The sequence below is a fragment of the Babjeviella inositovora genome (genome assembly GCF_001661335.1).
Source record: "Babjeviella inositovora NRRL Y-12698 unplaced genomic scaffold BABINscaffold_7, whole genome shotgun sequence".
Classification (NCBI taxonomy): Eukaryota; Fungi; Ascomycota; class Pichiomycetes; order Serinales; genus Babjeviella; species Babjeviella inositovora.
Window position 1 is genome coordinate 215,611 of NW_017566844.1, and position 19,790 is coordinate 235,400.

Below are 19,790 nucleotides of genomic sequence, written 5' to 3' on the forward strand. Positions count from 1 at the left end.
GAGACATCTGGGAGTCGTACATCTTCTTTATCAACCCTGTGACCAAGATGGAGGAAGCGTTCCAGCAGTTACAGGAGAAGAGAACCGAGATGACCGCGCCGGTCGAGGAGATCAGAGAGCGTGAGATTATCTACAAATTCTTCAAGAATTTGAAGGCCGCCGAGGAAGAGGTTATTGCTACCGCGCCACAAAATTAAACCCTGACTTGTACATATCACAATAAATAGTTTCAGATTCCTGAGCGTAGGATAGCAGACTAGGATTCCGTCTCGGTTAAGATCTAATGGGTGTACTCGTTGTAAAGCTAGCGGTGAGTAATATAAAACACTGGCAATCCATACTCATTGCAAAAACATATAAATGAAGTCTAACATTCCGCGATTAATCTGGTATCAGCGCGGATAGTGGCCGTTAGCTGGCTTGTGTCTTTATAAAGGGTGATACTACCCCGTATGAGCCCCAGACCTACCACTCCAAAGACACAGAGGAAACATTCGCCCTGGCGGGCGATTAATCTTTCATCGTTTTATAAAAAAGCGCATCGGAGAAGTAGGAGGACTGAGGCTGACATACTGGCAACTACTGGTGTGGGCACCGAATACATATAATGAATGTAGTATGGGAGTTTTCCAAAGTAGTACTATAGTTATGAGGTATTTCGGAACTTCCTTAAACAACACTGCAAATATATTGAAATAAATGTACTCGACTAAGAATTTTTCATCTACGTTTTGCAATTCTCTACTTACTCCTCAAAGTAACAATACAGTCAGTAGGTCAAAGTAGAATTCTAGTAATGACTAGCGTAATACAAAAATACATTAGAAAGGCATTTAGGAATACATTAGAGACATCTAGAAATAAATTAGAGACATCTAGTTTTACAATCTACGGCAACACCCACAACTAAAATCCAACTGTCTTTAACTTTAAGGCCTTATCACACAACATTTTATATTCCATCACTACCCTTCATATCGATATACTATACACCCTCTTGGCTCTACTAAAGTTAAATCTGTCTCCTCTTTCTCAACGGACGCCCGGTGGCCGAGTATAATGTCTCCTCAAGCCTCTCCATCTCCTCGACCTTCACCAGAGCATCCATTGCTCGCTGGATGGTCATGTCTATTCCCTCAGAGTCCTCAGTTTCGATCTTTACCTCAGTTACCTCTGCTTTCACAGCCTCGAAAGTTTCCTCCTTTTTTACCTTGGTACTCTTTACCGCCTCACCCGCCTTTACATTAACCCCATTCCCCAAGTCCTTCAATTCCGCAGTGAACAACACACTATGGGCCCAGCCAGCATACTCGCCCCACAAATCACGGAAAAAGTCGCCTACCGCCTTGTTGATCTGGGGCGTGACGGTTTCACCCTTTCCCTTGAATTTGTAATCGCGCTTGGCAATCTGATACACATGGGTGTCCACAGGAACCACACCATGCTTATCGAGCGCCATCAAGGCGACGCAGTCGGCAACCTTGGGTCCAACACCGGTGAATTGCAAGAGCGCAGCGCGTGCGGTATCATAATCTGCCGCGCGCAACGCGTGCAAGTCTGCTACGCCGGTTGAACTCAGATGCACCAATAGTGCGGTCTTCTCGATGTACTTTGCGCGGTAGCCGAACCCGAGCGCGCGAAGCTCTGCCTCGATGCTGGGGGCCACGAGCTTCGCCGGCGGAGGAAACGTAAAGTACTTTGTCCCGTTGTAAGAAGCCACGTAGTCGCCGTAGTGGATACACAAGTTGTCGCACATCTGGGAGATCCGCTTGACATTATTATTGGACGAGCAGATAAAGGAGACAAGGCACTCCCACGGATCCTGGCGCAAAATACGAATGCCTTGGAGGTCTTGCTGTTTTTTCAAGAAGTGTGCATCGACCTGCGACCACTGCTCGTACAAGGCTTTAGCAGAGACGGAGAGCTGAAGGTAATCCTCGAGAAATGCAAGCGTGGAATCCTCTGTGCCCCCAAGAGAGGAATAGAAGATGCCCTCTGGCACCTGGCGGAGAAATACTACGCGGTTAGCCAAAGCACACGACCAGATGCCGTCAATATTTTTCCATCTAGGGGGTTAGTATTAAGAAGATTCAATCTTAGGATAGGACGTACCTGAACGCTTGGCCGCAGCGCAAAACCTTTGCGAGGGAAACTTCCTGTGGGTGTTAGTATGAGCTTGAAGAGACAGAGGCTGTCTGAAGTGGGAGGAAAAAAGGTCGACAATGGTCTTAGAACCTCAGGGCCAATCCGCAGTTGGTGTTTCAGCGACCCAGAGAGCTCATATGGAGTAGGGAGACCAAAGGTGACTTTAAACAGGTATCAAGGTTTAATCTTCAGCATCTAACAACCCGAGCTCTGTGAAATCTGAGTCCTCTAGGGGAGAACCGGCCCCTAGATGACAACTTTTACCTCAGTCCTGATTCGTTCCTAGGGTACACCTTTCGCGTTTCACCCAATCATAGCATTGGGGGCTGACAATTGCGATAGTCCAAGCTTTAACACTTGGATTTAACACCGGCTAACATTGGGTGAAATTGTCTGATAACATTGCCAAAGTCATTCTGGTTAAACTTACGCCAACTGATCTGGAGTCAACGCGACACTCACCAAACCTCATCCATTCCCACTCATTTTATTTTTGTATCCTCTTTACATACCCTTTCGGAAATCTTGATCTGATTCCACACAAGCTCTGTAACTGTCATTGTCTTCCACTGTACTCTGATCTTATTTCAGGTGATAAAATTGACGCATCATTTACGCGTGCGCGTGCGCGGAAAAATTTACTCAAATTGTGTGGCAATACAGAGGTTGTTGCCAGATATCTACACTCCATTAGCCAGTGCTTAGCTGAAGCTTAATAACACACCCCACCAGTCCGTTAGCTGACTTGATACAACTCCGTCGTATTTGCTGCTATTTGATAATTCACAGCGCGATACGGTATAGAATAGACACCGTTGATGCTTGCTGTGACCATATCGAGTGGGCGAAGAATATACCCAAGGTCCCTTTTGTGTATCCAGAGTTACGCTATCGGAATGGACCAAAAGCTCAGCTTATCCCCGAAAAAGTTCCACGGCACGGCCATCACCAATGCTGAATTGCTAGCAGACGTCACGTTCAGCGATGAAGACTTCTCATGGGCCGAAGCGAAGGAAGAAAGAGTCAGGCTGCAAATGGATAAGGTCGTTACCCAGATTAAGTCACCCCCTCTTGTGAAACAAGAGCAATCCCAGACCCTTACGTGGAAAGAAAACACGCAGGTGTTTTCGTCCTGGCCCGATGAAAGGGGCGACTTCCGAACCTCGCCACACCTGCAAAAACCGCTCCTTTCGTCCTTTACCTTTAACCGGAGTCTGTCGTTTGGGAGTATTGACGAGGAAGAGATGAAGCGGATCCTAGAGAAACCATCGTCCCCGACAAAGGCTTCACCGTTGAGGAACGATTCAGTATGCTCGAACTTCCCCAGCTCCCCAGTGAACGGCTTTGCGATGAACATGTTTACAAAGATGCTGGAGAGCCCCCAGCGCAGCCAAGATCACGCCTTGGGTGATCTAGATGTGACGTTGCTGAGGCCAATCAGAGAATTAGAGAATCCAACGAGAAGTGTCTCGCCAGAGATATCCGACAGCGTGGAATCCATGTCAGCATTGGCATTAGATCTGGACCTTGACCGTACTGACTCCGCTCAACAGATCTCGTCTCAACTCTCTGGATCTATGAATGTCCTCAGTGCCCAGCTCCACCAGGGGATGGATATCGCGAAACAGTCTCAGAGCAACGGCCTGGATACGACCGCCTCGCTGAGAGCGACCCCCGTCTTGAATTTTAGCCCAACGCCCCTACAAAGGGATATGTGTGCTGCTATAAGAGTCAGTCCTTATTTTTCTCAAAGAGAAAATCACGCAAATTTTCCATCTTCCCCCACGCCGGCTATGACCCCCTGTATGCCACATAACCGTGAGCTGGGAGCGGTTTCTTTGCCAGGAAGTCAGACTGCCACTCTGCACGTGAAGGCTGGGCGGGCAGATAGCTGCCCTTCCCCAATAAAGGTGCACAGCTCTCAAAACACCAGTATCAGCTCGTCGCCGTCCTGGCACCGGACGGAAACCTTGTACAAGCGGAGAAACATTCCAGAAACTCCAGAAAACGTCAAGGAGTGGAGAATGGCCAACTACAAGGAGCATTTATCTCAGTCTCTGTTCGACCAGAGCCCGCTGCGCAAGACCAGAGAACTCAGAGCATCGATTGGTCAAGTGAGTAGCCAGGGTGGTTCGGTACTAGTTGAGGAGGGCCAGCCTGCCAGTCAGACACTGCAGCCCAAACTACTTGTTAATACGACGTCGCAACCTGCGTCTGTCAGTCATCTACCTCTGACGCGCACTCTGGGTTTTGGCACCAACCCAAATCCCCAGCCTCTTTTCAAACGTCCCATCACGACCTCCTCGTCTAGTTCCGCGGTGGCCGCGCGAAAGTCCTACCACAACACGATTGAGCTCGCCACACAGCGCCCTCCCACCGTTTCCGATGACCTGGCGCTGGTATCAGTCACTAAAGAGAACATGCCCGCAAACCCCAAGACGGTGCAGCCGTTCTGTCTTTCCAAAGAGCAACAGCACGTGATCAATCTCGCCAAGCAAGGCGTCAGCTTGTTCTACACCGGGTCAGCCGGTACGGGTAAGTCCATCTTGTTGAAGTCGCTCATTAAGGCGATGCGCGCGATCCACAAAGATGAGGGCGCTGTAGCGGTGACGGCATCCACGGGCTTGGCGGCCGTGAACATTGGCGGCTGTACCCTCCACTCCTTCGCGGGAGTGGGTTTGGGTGAGGGGCCGGCGGAAAAGTTGTGTAAGAAGGTGCGCACGAACAAAAAGAACTCGTTAAAGTGGCGGCTCTGCAAGTTGCTCATTATCGACGAAATCTCCATGATTGACGGCGACTTACTCGACAAGCTTGACTACATCGCCAAGGGTGTGCGCAAAAACCAGGAGCCGTTCGGGGGTATCCAGCTCATCTTTTGCGGCGACTTCTACCAACTTCCGCCGGTGTCAAAAGACCCGGATAACCCTACGCCGTTTGCGTTCCAGTCACAAATGTGGCCTGTATGCATCGACCACACGATTGTGTTGCAGGAAGTGTTCAGACAGAAGGGCGATATGGACTTTGTGGAGATGTTGAACGAGATGCGGAAAGGGCAGATTTCGGAACGCACACGCACCCGGTTCAACTCGCTTAGCCGGCCGTTGCGCACTGATGACGGGATCGAGCCAGCTGAGCTCTTCCCCACGCGCCTGGAAGTCGAACGGGCGAACCTCTTACGCTTGGGAAAGCTTCCCGGGAACAAGGTGGACTTTCATTCCCACGACGGTGGCAGCATGCCCCAGCCGCAGCGTATGAAGGCGTTGACCAACTTTCTTGCGCCGGAAAAGTTGACATTGAAGAAACACGCGCAGGTGATGATGATCAAGAATATCGACGAGACGCTTGTGAACGGCTCTCTCGGCAAGGTTATTGAGTTTGTCGACCGCGAAACGTACATGTGCTACCGAGACGTGGAGCAGAACCCATTCGACGTGGCCGATGAGAAGTTGCTCAAGAAGAAGCTTACCATTGTGAAACGAGAGGCAGAAAAAGCAGAGCAGGTGCGCCGTGAAGCCTTGGAGGCGTTGTCGTCGTCCCAGCTCTTGCCGGTGTCACAGGAAGTGCCTGTGTATGATCCCCTTGACGACAGTGTGTTTGATTTCACCAAGCATATAGCCAAGGAGGGGTTGATGAGCCTGGAGCTCGAAGCCATAGAGCGCAAATGCGCGTTGATCAAAGACATCTACACCGCCTCCCACAGACAGAAGCTTCCGCTCGTGCGGTTTTCCTGTACGGACGGCACCACCCGAGACGTGCTTGTAGAGTACGAGGAGTGGTCGGTCGACGATGACAACGGCAAGAAGTTGGTGTACCGTCGCCAGGTACCGCTTATTCTCGCGTGGTCCTTGTCGATCCACAAATCCCAGGGCCAGACCATTCCAAAGTTGAAGGTGGATCTTCGCAGGACGTTTGAGGTCGGCCAGGCCTACGTGGCGTTGTCGCGTGCCGTCTCCAGAACCTCATTGCAAGTGTTGAACTTTGATCCCACTAAGGTGAAGATCCATCGGGAGGTGAGCCGCTTCTACGAAACACTTGTGAGTGCCGAAGAGGCTATAGAGGGCGTGAAGAAACTAGGGAGCGAGGTAAAGGAGGAGTATAGCCTCTTTGATCCCCAGGACCCAAGGGATCCTAGCTACCGTGCATCCGCACATCTTAGCGAACTGGAGAAGCGCCAGAACCGCGCGCGAATGGCTCAGGAGGCGTTGCAGAAGAAGCGAGAGGCTGCAGAGAGAATGGCCAAGAAGGGCAGCTACTACCAACTGGGCTATTATTAAGGTAGAGATGTATATTTAGGCTATAAGGATGTCTGATAGGGGGCTAATTTCAATTTACTGGGATGTAGGTAGGCAGTACTTTGAGAACCGATCAGATGGGCTCTCGTTCTCAAAGATACCAAGGCATTAAAGCTAGCTCTTGCACAAGGTGGCTAACCGGAAGAATTCGAGATATATGCATATGAATCAGATGTTATACAGTGCTTCTCAGAGCCCTAATGTGAATTTTGATTTATATAGACCTTAGCTGGTTTTTTATTCTCAAAAAATCCTTCCTCGAACCACCTGAGAATCCGACTCAACGATATTCGACAGATGTAAATGTTTTTGGACCAAGATCTCTTATTGCAATGGGACTAGGAGGGTATAAGAGAATATTATGCGAAAATAACGTTCTTAGCCCTTATCGGGTGTGGTAAGCTGCTTGTTACTACATGCTGAATGCAGACACACACACCCTCCGTTAAACATACCACTTTATCACCAATCAGGACAACTCCGTCTTGAGTTCATTCGTTGGCTTATGCCGGAGGAGTAGCACCAATCGCCCAGCCAAGTCCACTCACCAAGAGATTCGACACCTTCTCGGTAGTGTCATTGGCTGCCTGGAGTGCGTGCTTACGGTCGATCCCTAGCTCCTTGACCCCTGACGCAAGCGCAGCGGTAAAGCGTTTCTCAAGGCCCTTTTCGGCTCTCTCTTCATTTAAACTGAGATTCTGGCCGGTTTCCCGCAACCGCGCGTTCAACGTATACCACTGGTCCAACACCAACTTTTTAATCTCCAACTGGTTGTCAGGAAGCAAGAGCAAGGTCTGCGAGAGCACCTCTAATTGCTGCTGCCAGATCTCGCGAACTTCCTCGCTCCATGACGGGGATGTATATCTGCCCACCTGGTAAAAGGTGAGCCAGAACGGATGGAGCTCTTCCTTGGAGTGTTCTTTCAAAAGCTTGGTGGCAAAGTTGTACGCGTACTTGAAGTTGTCGTCGGCCAATGCGGACTCTGCACAGAGCGTCATCAGCCGCAAGTCCTGCTCCACGGTCGTGCGATGGTTTACGCTGATGGCATCCATTTCATACGAGAGTCTCTTTAACTTCTCGGGGGCGTAGTAAGATTTGCTATTAAGCTCCAAGATCCTTTCCAACACTACAAAGTAGTTGGCGCGGATCTGTTTCAATAGCGCGTAGGGGGTCACAGGGACGTTTTTCTCCAAGTGGAACTTGAAATTTTTGAGGGTGTCGAAAACTGTCATGGCGCTTTTGCAATGAGGGTACTCGTCGCCCATCAAGCGTAGAATGAGCTTCGCGCTGGAAAGATGCGACAACGAAGAGTTCAAATTGGTGGCTTGCTCCACTTCTAACCAAAACCTAGAGGCCAATTCCTTTGACACCCTTTGCGAATCAAGCTCACCTAGTTGGGCTATGCTGCTTCTGGAAGCTTCAAGCACGGTGTATTGCTGGTGGGTCACGAGGGTCTGAAAAACATACCAGTTGAAATCCTCCCTCTTGATCTGGCTGAAGATCTGGGAATGTGAATATAACCTGTAAGTAGAGCTGACAAACGCAGTCCAGTCTTTGGCAGAGGTGATTTGCGGTACGGTACGCGAAAATAGAGTCTCTAACTGGAGCATCTGTTGCTCCGCAGTGGCAGAGCTGAGGTGGAGGATGTCCATAAAGGAGAGGTTGTTCAGATAGAGCTGTTCAGCTGTCTCGATCACTGTGGAGAGGTGCTTGATAGACACCTTGGTCGGCTGGCAGATGCCTAGCTGGGAGAAGTCAAACACCGTTGCGTTCTCAAGGGTCTGAGAAGTTTCGAAGCCAGGCTTGCCCTGTGGCAAATTGAGATCGCTCAACACCGCCAATGTCTCCTTGATGGAAAGGAATATTGGCAACGACACACTCGGACAGCAGTAACAAAGGCTCAAAAACACGTTCACCAACTTCTCCAAGTCTTCCAGCAGAAGTCGTGTTGCAAAGAACACCACCAACGATTTGAGAATATGATACTTGGTCTCTAGGGAACTGGTTGAACGCTCCTGCTGAAACAACCAGTTGATGAGAATCTGGTAGGTTGTGTATCGCAAGTACGGGTTCAAGACATTCTCACAGACGGCATCCACGTTTGCTTCGGTGACAAACGAAACGAGGTAGTCGAACGCGTCGGATTCAGATAAGGATTCAAATTCCACTAGCGAGATGTTGCTGGAAAGCTGTTGTAACCACGTCAACGGAGCCACGATCCCTTGCTGCCAGGTGTCAAACTCCAGCTGGGGGACGGCAAACGTGCTGAATCGGAGATCGTGCACAAGAAGGTTATTCTTCCTAATGTACGCTTTGGCAAAGCCAGCCGACGAGGGACTGGAACTGAGCTTTAGAAGCTCCGCCTCAGCGGTAACATAGGTTCTGAGAGCGTTGAATCGGGAGTAGGTGTGAGAGCCGCAAACCGTGGAGAGCTCGGGGTGTCTGGTGATCAACATGCCCAAAGCTTCCTCTGTATCGACATAGTCGGTATTACTTGGACTCAAAATGGTGTTTACTAGCCCAGTAACTGCATCGGCATCGGAAAATTCCGGGATCATCACGAGAAGAGTGGCTAATATGACGGCAAGGGTGTCATCGGAAAGCTGCGACGAGGCAATGGCGGTAGCAATGTCATCGGTAAGCAGCTGTGAGGCAAGCCAGGATACAGCTAAGCAAAGTTTCTGCTCAGTATCGCTCATTGTATTCATTGGATGTGGAGAGTGCGAGGATGTCTTGGAGCAACTTGGAGCCTTAAAGTATTGTCAAAGTAAACGGCTTTGCTGGTTACACGTGATATATGACACGTGATCGTGAAGATATTTAGCCCATGCAGAACCAGGGAAGTATACAAGCAGCGTATGGTGAAGATATGTTGGAAGTGTAGGTCAACAACAGTTGAATAAACGGGATTATAATTTATATCCTGATCCCTAATTTCTAGCGATTAGTTTGAAACAAGAGCTATCATGGCTATTGCTCTATAAGTTACACCACAGACTGATTTCTCTGTATCAGGTCATACTACAAAACGATTTACTGGTGTCGCTTTATAGTCCAACTCCTCAATAATAACAAAATTGCATCTACCATTGCTAGTATCGCTAAAATAGGTGTCCTCTGCCTTACTATCGCTTTGCCATATAGTTGTCGTGATACAGCTCTGATTTGAAGCCTAGATATGGGTATTTGCTTCACCTTACTAGCCTGGCCGTTCCATAGGTATAAACGGGAAGCAAGAGAGCTCAAACAGACTTTGTTGATCACAATAGGCAAGTACATTAACTTACAAATGCATGTATATGGCCGTTTAGAACACCCTTGCTCTGATAATATTCCAGGGAATACGAAATTAAACCGTTTTAGGACGTGCTGCCGGTTCCACCCAATCCTCTAATCATAAGCTTCGCCTGCCAATTACTCTTAACTTTCCCTTCCACTAGTTTTAATAAATTGAAATAAATTAATATACAGACACGAAAGGGAAGATGAGGCTCTTAAATCTCTAAGCTTGTCTAGCACACAACCAGTAAATGGCTCGTCTCCTTTGCCAACGCAGTGATCTCACATTCACTACTCTCAATGATAGCCACTACATCCCCCGAATCAACCATATCTCCGTTGACATGCACAATCTTCACCACCTTCCCTCCGGTTTGCGCGCTCACCACCATTTCCGTCTTCATTGCCTCTACCACCACCAAGGCCTGGCCTGCCACCACAACATCGCCTACCGCGACCAACGGCTTCCAGAAGCGCCCCGAGTACTCAGAGTAAACCCGCTCGGCATTCTCAGAAAACTTTTCCCCGTCATCCATGCGTGCAGGCGCGCGCTCCAACTCGGCATTCGACACCTGGATCAAACGCGTAAAGTCCTCGAGTTTCTCACCGCCCTGGTTGTCCTGGAACTCCTTGATGCTCTCCGCGTTCGCATCCGTCCACTGGAGGTACTTCCCGTGGTCAAACACGGATTCCACCACATCAACAACGAAACGCCCCGCCTGGGCTTCCTCATACATCACATCAATCTCAGCCTCACTAACCGGATAGAACTCGACTTGGTCAAACGGAGTCAACAACCACGGCTGACCGTTCGTGTGGCTGCCCAACGCAAGCTTGTCCCAGATCGGAATCGTGCGCCCCACGAGCTGGTACCCGCCAGGTGACTCCATGGTGTAGATACACATGTACATCCCACCGATACCCACTGTACCATTAGGGGTGTATGTGCGTGACGGGTTGTACTTGGTGCCGAGGTAACGGTGGCGCGGGTCCAATGGCACCGCAACAGGTGCGCCAAGGAACACGTCCCCGAGCCCAAGCACGAGGAAACGCGCGGCGTAGAGCATGTCGCGGATCTCCGTACGGTCCACGCCGTTGATCTGTGCGACAAAGTCCACATTGTTCGGCAACCACGGCGCGTCCGCACGGATGGTCTCCGCGTAGCGCGTGACCGCGTCGAGCGTCTTCTTATCCTCGAACGCCATCGGGAGGCGGATTACGCGCGATGGTACCGTCCAGTCGCGCGCAAATGGAATCTCGCACTCGTACGCAACGAGCGTCGCCACCACCTCCGCCTGCGTCACCCCTGCAAACTCCACCAACACCGAGCGAACCCCGCGACTCATCTCAACGATCCCCACCGTCTGGTCAGACTGCACCTTCTCCACAAGCTGGTTCACACGGTATGCAACGTTAAGATCCATCAAGTTCGCACCGTACTCCACTAACACGTAGCGGTCACCCGCCTGGCGATATACCACGGATGGCGCCTCGCCCGCCTTGAGGGTCTTTAAAACCGGATCTTGGAGCTCAGGTAAGATGGAGGAGATGGCCGGGAGAGGGCCGTCGAAAGACGCGACCGCCGCATCTTGCGCCTCCTTGAGTGTCCGCGCGGCATCGAAGCTTACTGGCACAAACGTGATTGCATCGCCCGGCTTGACCTGCCCGATCTTCCACATCTCCGCCTGCGCCACAACCGCCTGGCACACAAACCCGCCGAGCGAAGGGCCGTCGCATGTCAAGATCACCGGCTCATCGCCGGTAAAGTTGATCGCGCCGAGAGAGTACACGTAGTCGTGCGCGTTCGAGGGATGGAGCCCCGCTTCGCCACCGTCTGCGCGTGCCCACACCGGCTTAGGCCCTACGAGGCGCACCCCGAAGCGGTTCGAGTTGTAGTGCACCTTCCAGGTGGCCGCGAAGAAGGCTACGACGGACTCGCGCGTGAAAAAGTCTGGCGAACCGTGAGGGCCACAGGTGACCGCGACAGTCCATTCGCGCGTGAACGTTGGCACCAACAGGCGCGGCACGGCACGTGGCACGGTTTCCGGTGCTGGCAACGTGCACCCCGCACGCGGCTGCCCGACAAAGAGCACGTCACCCACCTTCAATACGCGCCCGTTGTGCCCACCGAGGTTGCCGAGCGCAAAGGTCGAGCGCGAGCCGAGATACTCGCCGACCTCGAGTCCCCCGCGCACCGCGAGATACGCACGGCAGCCCGATGTGAGCTTACCCACGGCCAAGGTGTCGCCGCGCGCAACGTGCACCGGCGCCCAGAGGTCGATCTGCGTACCATTGAGCGTTGCAGTCGCATCACCTGCAAGCGCGACGACAGCATCCGCGTGGAAGCGAAGAGTTGGCCCGGCGAGCGTAATCTCAATCCCGGGAGCGCCGCGTGCATTACCAACTGCGCGGTTTGCCATGCGGAATGCGTAGTCGTCCATTGGCCCCGACGGTGGGACCCCGACGTGCCAATACCCTGTACGACCTGGGTAGTCCTGAACGGTGGTGTATGCGCCCGGCGCAACCACCTCCACCGCTGGTGGCGTATAGTCGTACGAGTCAAGCACGCTGGTCGCAACACGCGCGTCTGCAAACATCTCAGAGCGCGCGATCAGGCGGAGGTAGTCAAGGTTGGTCGTGCAGCCAAAGATCACCGTCTCGTCGAGTGCGCGGCAGAGCTTCGCAAGCGCTTCCGCACGATCACGCCCGTGCACAATGACCTTCGCAAGCGTCGGGTCGTACTCGGACGACACAACGGTACCGGCAGAGACCCAGGTGTCGACACGCGCCCAGGCGGGGAATTTCACCTCGGTGAGCTGGCCGGGCGAAGGTGAGAAGCCCTTGACGGGGTTCTCCGCGTAAATACGCGCCTCCATAGACGCGCCGCGCGCGATAACCGGTACCGAAAGATCCGGCGGCGTGTCAGCCGCGATCATCAACATCCACTCAACAAGGTCTACACCCGTGCACATCTCCGTGACGGGGTGCTCGACCTGCAAGCGTGCGTTGACCTCGAGGAAGTAGAACGCGTCGCGCGCAGCGTCGTAAATGAACTCAACGGTGCCCGCACCCTTGTAGCGCATGGATGCTGCAAGACTGGTCGCAGCCGCGCACATCGCCGCGCGTGTCACCTCCGGGAGGCGTGGCGCGGGTGTTTCCTCGATCACCTTCTGGTTACGGCGCTGCAACGAGCAGTCACGCTCCCCCACCGCGAGAGCGCCACCACGGCCATCAGCAACGATTTGTACCTCCACGTGGCGCGCGTCCGTGACAAAGCACTCGATAAAAACGCCGCTGTCGCCGAAGTACGCCTGGCCCTGGTGCAGCACCGTCGCAAAAACGCGCTCGATATCTGCCGCAGAGTCTACGCGCTGGAGCCCGATACCACCACCACCCGCAGTCGACTTGACCATGACAGGGTAGCCGAGGCTTGCCGCGGCGGTAGCGGCGCTCGCAGCGTCAGGAACGAGTCCAGAGCCAGGAACAAGTGGCACACCCGCAGCTTCGGCGAGCGCACGCGCAGAGTGTTTCAACCCCAACGCGCGCATCGCATCGCCCGAGGGCCCCACAAATACCACGCCGTGCGTGGCGCACATATCCGCAAAATCCGCATTCTCTGACAAAAAGCCGTAGCCCGGAAGAATCGCCTGCGCCCCGGTCTCAGCAGCGGCTGCGAGGATTTTGGATGGGTCGAGGTACGTGTCCGCGGCGGTGATGCCACCGAGCGCAATCGCTACGTCCGCGTCGTGCACGTGCTGCGCGTGCTTATCCGGGTCGGAATATACGGCGACTGAGCGGATCCCCATCTTCTTGAGCGTCTTAATCATGCGCACGGCGATCTCACCACGGTTGGCAACCAACACACACTCGAACGGCTTCGCTGCACGCTTATGCTGCTGGTACGCGCGCCAGCCGCCAAAGGAGGTAATGTCAGTGGCGCCAGAAGCGTACCCAGACTCCTCACACACAAAGCCCTTGACCCAGGTACCGTCAGCGAGCTCGCACGAGCCAATCGCAAGCGGCTCCGGGACCATCGCGAGGAAGTCACCGAAATGTACACGCGGCATCGCGTACACTTCGACGGCAATCTCTGCACCGTCTTCCGTGACGCGGCGCAAGCCCGGCTTCGCGACAGGCCCGTTCTGTGGCAATGCATAGAGGCGGTAGCACGCACTGGTGGTGGTCGCACGGCGGAGCACCGCCTGGCACTGGCGCAACTGCCAGTTGAGCGGAAGGCCAGATAAGTGCGCGCCAACTACTGCAAGCTCGATGCACGCGTCCATGTCAGGCTCAGGCAATGTGCGGTCGAGCACGTCACCAGAACCCACACGCTGCTGTGTCGCACCGAGGAGGCGCTCAGGGAGATGCGCTGCGAGGAACTTCTGCGCCACGTCGAGCAATGCGTAGTCGGTGAACTTTGCGCCGACGAACGTGATCCCAAACGGCAAGCCGTCGGGACGAAAGCCTGAAGGAACCGCGACGGCCGCCATGTCCGCGAGGTTGCAAAAGTTTGTGTAGGTTCCCTGGCGCGAGTTGACCGCAACAGGTTCGGCCGCGACCGCGGCCATGGTTGGGTTGAGTGGCGCGGTCGGCACCACCAACACGTCCACGTTCGCGAGCAACGCCTCGACGCGGCGCAAGATGGTGCGGCGTTTGTACTCACCCTCGAACGCGGCGGTCGCCGTGATTGGTTCGCCGCTCTTGACAATGCCGAGCACAGTGGGGTCGAGGTCCGCAGCTGGCGGGTTCGTTGCAAGGAATGCGCGCGTCGCAGTCCAACGCTCTGCGACCCACGGCCCATCATACAAGCACTTGGCAAGTTCCAACAACGGAGCAATGTCTCTATAGACGACCTCGGCGTCTGTCATACCCTGAAGCGTCTCGACGGCCGCATGGAAAAGGCGTGGATTGTGCGCCTCGCCGTAGAACTCCAAGGCGGTCGGCACGGCTACGACGAGCTTGCGGTTGGGCGCAAACTCGCGAAGCGGCGCACGCGGCATGACGCGCGCATACGGATCGCGCGGGTCAGTCTCGGCGTGCGCCAACACGCTCATCGCGGCCTGCGCATCGCCAACCGTCAACGAAAACACTGACACACAGTCGAGCGATTTGCATGCGGGCACTACTCCCGCGCATGAAAACACACCTAATGAAGGCTTGAGCCCGATCACGTTGTTGAGCATTGCGGGCACGCGTCCCGAGCCCGCGGTATCGGTGCCGAGCGCAAGCGGCACAGTTCCGCGCGCGACAACCACGCCGGAGCCCGCAGAGGACCCACCAGAAACGTGTTCGGCGGAGAACGCACACGGCGTGCGCCCGTACGGGCTACGGGTGCCGACAAGACCGGTTGCAAACTGGTCCATGTTGGTCTTTCCGACGATAATGGCGCCGGCCGCACGGAGGCGCGCGACGACCGCAGAGTCCTCCGTAGGGGTGTACGCAAATGAGGGGCACGCGGCGGTGGTGGCGAAGCCGCGCGCGTCGATATTGTCTTTGACGGCGACGGGCACACCGTAGAGTGGGAGCAGGGCAGCCGCAGGCCGCGCGCACAACACGCGGAACTGGTGTGCGAGCTCTTCAGGCGATGCGAGCGAAATCCATGCAGGGTCCGAGGGAGCAACCTGTTCGCGTGCAACAAGCGCAACAAGCGTCGCGAGCGATTCGGCGGGCGTAGCGGCCGCGTGGTATTGGCGCCACTGGGGCACGGTCCAGCCGGAAGTAGAAACCATCAGTCAAAGGTAGGCCAGAGGCTGGTTATTTGGAGAAGGATATCTGAGATCAGTTTTCAGATAAAGACGAACAAACAAGTCTGGCTGTTGTGTAAAATAAAATAAATAGCAAGGTGTCAACGATAAAATGCGGCGAGCAACGCTAGGTTAGGTCGAGGCAGTTCAGTGTTTGGCGACGTCTGTGAGAATAGTAGCCCCGGGGGTACTAGCGTTTATATATTCATAACTAGTCAATAATGGCTTGAGATATAAATTAGTCCCTTGTCTGGCGTCTATCGCTATCAACAGCCTCTAACGTTATCTGAAATCTCGGTTTTGCATCCTGCATGGAGTAAAAAGATTTTGCTCCATGCAGGACGCCGCATCACGCCGAGAATGATCGGCCAATGAGCATGGGGAAGCATGAGGCAGTCACGTGTGCACTTGGAGGAGTTCTTTAATGTCCGTGGCACATAAATGGCACTGGGTTGAGGAATAGCCCGCCTATATAGGGTAAATTAAATTGCTCTATGTCTCTACAAGTACAACTTTATGAAGGTGGTTCAGGTGAGCATGCCCAGATTGTAGTATGCCAGTAGTAGATCACCGTATAAGCTTTGGCTTGGCCGAAACGTTATCCTATCAAGCGTGCAGGAACCTTAACGGTACAATCCGATAGCGATCGTGTGTAGATAAGGGCCCGGGGTTTACCGCATCCCAAAACGGAACCAGATAAGCGGGGACGCTTGACACTAATTGGTGTCATAGCGATTTTCTTTTTGTAGTTCATGGTTTTATCACCTATTCATTACCCGTTTATTAACATAATTACAATGAGCACTACCAATGTAAAGTAAAGTCACATTTACTGATTGATATTTAGGGATTCTAAGTAAGAAATCCCTTTTTTCGCTGGTTTGGATTCCGTTTATGCTTCCTTGGAAATTCACACTGGTGGAAATTACCCCACAGTTCCGTATGCCGTCGGACAACTGACTGCGAATACGGCCCTTTTATTGGAATTTGACCCGATCGACGGTTAAGCTCATACGCAACGACTACAAAATATAATCTCTCATCGCCGTTTTTCCCGTTTCGGCCCGTTAGTTCTAGATTCGGATACTTTTCCTTCATTTCTCATCAGAACAGTCATGTGACCATCCCTTGCATAGGGGTAAACGGTAGATGCGTTTTCCCTGACACCCCAGATTAATTCCTTGCATTCTTAGATCGCTTGGTAACTTTATTTCTCGGCTGGAACCAGGTCGGATAACCTTTTAGACTCTTGGAATAACTGGTTTTAGCTCTGTTTGGAGTATTTGATCGTTTTAGTCCCGTGCATGTAATCGTGAGCCTATCTCCCCACCACTTTGGCGAATTCTTGCCGGGTCCCGGATTCTGGGATAACAAGCTTCCGTAGACGAAAGCTGAAGCACCGTGGCAAAGGTTATATAACGTACGCAAAATCCCTACTCAACTACGCTTTAGCTCAAATTAAGCCTGTATTATTCCAAAAATTACTCTGCGAGTCTCTGCATCAAAGTCATCTCGCCGCCTTCGCGATGTAACTCTGTCTCGATCTGAGACTTGACCACATGCAACTCCTCCGGATGCTCGGTCTGCCACGCTCTCAATTTCCAGCTCTGACCCGTCAAGTCCCAGTATATACCCCTGGCCAGTGTGAATATCCCGTGTCTGGCCTCGTAGATCGGGTATACACAAACCATACCGGCCGTGAAGAAGATCCAGATGATCCCCACGCAAACCCAGCCGGTGAAGAACTTCTTGGAAAACACGTAGCCAGTGCCGTACATCGGCATTGGCCAAAGAATCAAGAGACAGAGGGTTAATGTGATGCAGATTATCCCGGCAATCTTCGCTGAGCGTTTGAGAAGGGCTTCTTCCTTGGCGATTTCGTCGACTCTGGTGACGGCGACATCCAATGCGATGTTCCCAAGCACCGACTTCACCGGGTGTAAATCCTCGGCGTGGGTTTCCAACTCCGTCTTCACTTCGGCAGTCGAGTGGTCAGAATTATTTTCGGCACTAGCCTCAACGTCTGGGCTGTTGTACTTTTCGGTTGCCTCGATGATCTCGGTAGTCTCATCCACACGTTTGATATTCTTCAAGATGTTCCAGTCAAAGTTCTGAGGACCACAGGAATACGTGAGGATTGGAACCAATATACATGGTGTCAACAACGCCACAAGGTTACCGGTGAGCATAGCATCGTCCTCGAAGGTGTTGTCCACGGAGATCCACTTAAACTTGGCCTTGGTGCACACCAACCATGCCATAATCGCAAGTAGGGTGGAGCCAATAGGGGCCACAATGACCGAAATGGCATTTTGTTTGCCCCAGAGCAACGTCAATGCCGCTGGTAAGACGGCACCACCAATGATGGTCCCCATAAGCTCATACAAGTACCCCATAGAGACTCCAGCATAGTACAATCCAGTGGAGAAAGCGGCCATGATAAGCGCAAAGCCAACCACAGAGGCATGGGAGATCATTATAAGACGCTTACCCGAGGCGTTTGGGTTCACGTATGGTCTGTAGATATCATAAGTGAAAATCGAAGACACAGCAATGAGTTCCGCGGACATGGCGGAGGTAACAGCCATAAAAATGAGAAGCAAAGAGCATACAGCCCCACCCTTACCGAGAAGAGCGACCGCGGCGTTAGGAAGCACCAAACCGGCAGAGACCTGGTCAGGAGTCAACCTGTTTGGGTAGGTTGGCCAGGAAGGATCACTCTCAAGACACAAGCCCGCAAGGCCCATTGTAGTGGCAGTCAAGAATGGAACCGCAAACCACGCAAGCCCACCAAGCACATAACCGGGCAAGGCTGACGCTGGGGAAGAGGCGATGGCTTTGTTCCAGTAACCGTTGTCCAAGAAGACGGTACCGAAATTACCCACAATGTTGATTACAAAGAAAATCCCCCCAGAGCGAGACTTCAAGGTGAGGTAAGAGCCTTCGGCATTGCCCACAACCGGGGTCTCCGACGCCAAGGCGACAAGCTTGTCGTAGACCACGCTAGGAGAGCCTAGGACGTTGTTGGTGGCGTAGGTTGTGAAGGCGAAAATGAGGATAATCACCACGATGATGACGGTGTGAACGTAATCGGTAAGAAAAGTAGCCTTGATACCCCCAAAAAGGGTGTAGACCACCGTTCCGAGGGGTAAAAGGAAACAGGCCGCAACAACGTGCATTCCTGTGAGGTCGTTAACCACCGCCGAGCCACCTGTAAGAAGCATGGCTGTCACTAGGATGTTGGTAGCAAGCCCAAAGAACATGTACACGGAGTGGGCAGCCACCCCGTAGCGGGCCTTGACGATTTCCAAATAGGTGTGGGCCTGTGGAGCCTTTTGCTTTGCCTTGATTGCGAGACAGGCAAAGAGGACGATTTGGACAGTGGCACCGGCGGCGTAAAAGAATGGACCGGAAACACCATTTTTGTAGGCCTGGGAGGTGGATTGGAGTAATGTGGCAGCCCAAGTCCAAGAAGAGACAACTGCGGCAGAAATCAAGCCGGTTTTGACGGACCTACCAGCGGTCGCAAACTCTTCGGCGGTGATGATTTCTCGCTGGTAGCGACGGAGGACGGAGGTGGTGAGAATCATCCCAATGGCAAAGGCAGCGCCAAGACCCACAACAACGCCGTATCCAACTCCCTGTGAAAGAGGAACGTACGCATCAGACATACTGGTGTTTTTATATATTCAGATGGAGGTTCGGTTAAGATGGAGGCTCAGATAAGCGGAAGACACTAACTGCGCGTATAATGAGATACTCATGTCTAAGTGATAACTCGAACCGGAAACGGACCTATTATTTATATTGTAATGTTGATTGAATCTTTTCCAGTTCAATTGACTCTTATCAAAAGGCTCACTTCATTCTCTAATGTGATTGATAACAGATTGTGTATCTTGTAAAAGCGTAGGTATCTGATAGCCTTCTAATTAGGTTCTGGCTATAGATAGACATTACCTCGTATATTCTCCCCTGTACATTCAGATTGCGTAGACACTAAAGGGTATCCGGACCTCGATGCGGCATGGGATATCCGCCTTACTACTGGTATATAGAGATAAACGCCCTGGAAGCCGCAATACCAGCTGCTTCCGGATTGTCTCTGATAAGCACCGCCGTAAAAGGCACCTTTACAGTATAGTATATGTGCTGACATGTGACTTTACGTAGTCGATCCTTGACAATAAGCCCTGGCTATTGATATTTTTAGTTTCATCTGTATGTTAAGCGGTAGTTTCTGATAAATGGTAAAGTCTCAGCGCGGCAGCATCGGCGGATGCGCCACGAGCATTAAGTACACTGAAAACCGGCTCTGTGTTATAGTCTT

At 52.6% G+C, this 19,790-nt stretch overlaps 4 protein-coding genes across 4 annotated transcripts; all 4 read right to left on the minus strand.

Annotated features, from left to right (window-relative positions):
• Positions 1-367: 367 nt before the first annotated feature.
• On the minus strand, positions 368-2,705 carry OGG1 (8-oxoguanine glycosylase; the record flags this gene model as incomplete). The annotated part of the gene is made up of 4 exons (XM_019130827.1): positions 368-415; positions 1,184-2,066; positions 2,113-2,156; positions 2,658-2,705. The coding sequence occupies 4 exons, from the start codon at positions 2,703-2,705 to the stop codon at positions 368-370; spliced, it is 1,023 nt and encodes a 340-aa protein (XP_018984733.1).
• Positions 2,706-6,679: 3,974 nt separating this feature from the next.
• On the minus strand, positions 6,680-9,306 carry BABINDRAFT_142259 (uncharacterized protein). The gene has a single exon (XM_019127146.1). The coding sequence runs from the start codon at positions 9,143-9,145 to the stop codon at positions 6,941-6,943; it is 2,205 nt and encodes a 734-aa protein (XP_018984734.1). The 5' UTR covers positions 9,146-9,306; the 3' UTR covers positions 6,680-6,940.
• A 346-nt stretch (positions 9,307-9,652) lies between these two features.
• On the minus strand, positions 9,653-15,692 carry DUR1,2 (bifunctional urea carboxylase/allophanate hydrolase). The gene has a single exon (XM_019129021.1). It carries the CDS (start codon positions 15,443-15,445, stop codon positions 9,950-9,952), a length of 5,496 nt encoding a protein of 1,831 aa, XP_018984735.1. The 5' UTR covers positions 15,446-15,692; the 3' UTR covers positions 9,653-9,949.
• A 1,172-nt stretch (positions 15,693-16,864) lies between these two features.
• DUR3 (Dur3p) lies at positions 16,865-19,194 on the minus strand. Its single transcript, XM_019129022.1, has one exon. The coding sequence runs from the start codon at positions 19,129-19,131 to the stop codon at positions 16,942-16,944; it is 2,190 nt and encodes a 729-aa protein (XP_018984736.1). The 5' UTR covers positions 19,132-19,194; the 3' UTR covers positions 16,865-16,941.
• Positions 19,195-19,790: the final 596 nt, after the last annotated feature.

Excerpts from the sequence above, each read along its gene's own strand:
- BABINDRAFT_142259 (XM_019127146.1), bottom strand. The coding sequence starts at position 9,145 with ATGAATACAATGAGCGATACTGAGCAGAAACTTTGCTTAGCTGTATCC.
- DUR3 (XM_019129022.1), bottom strand. The coding sequence starts at position 19,131 with ATGTCTGATGCGTACGTTCCTCTTTCACAGGGAGTTGGATACGGCGTT.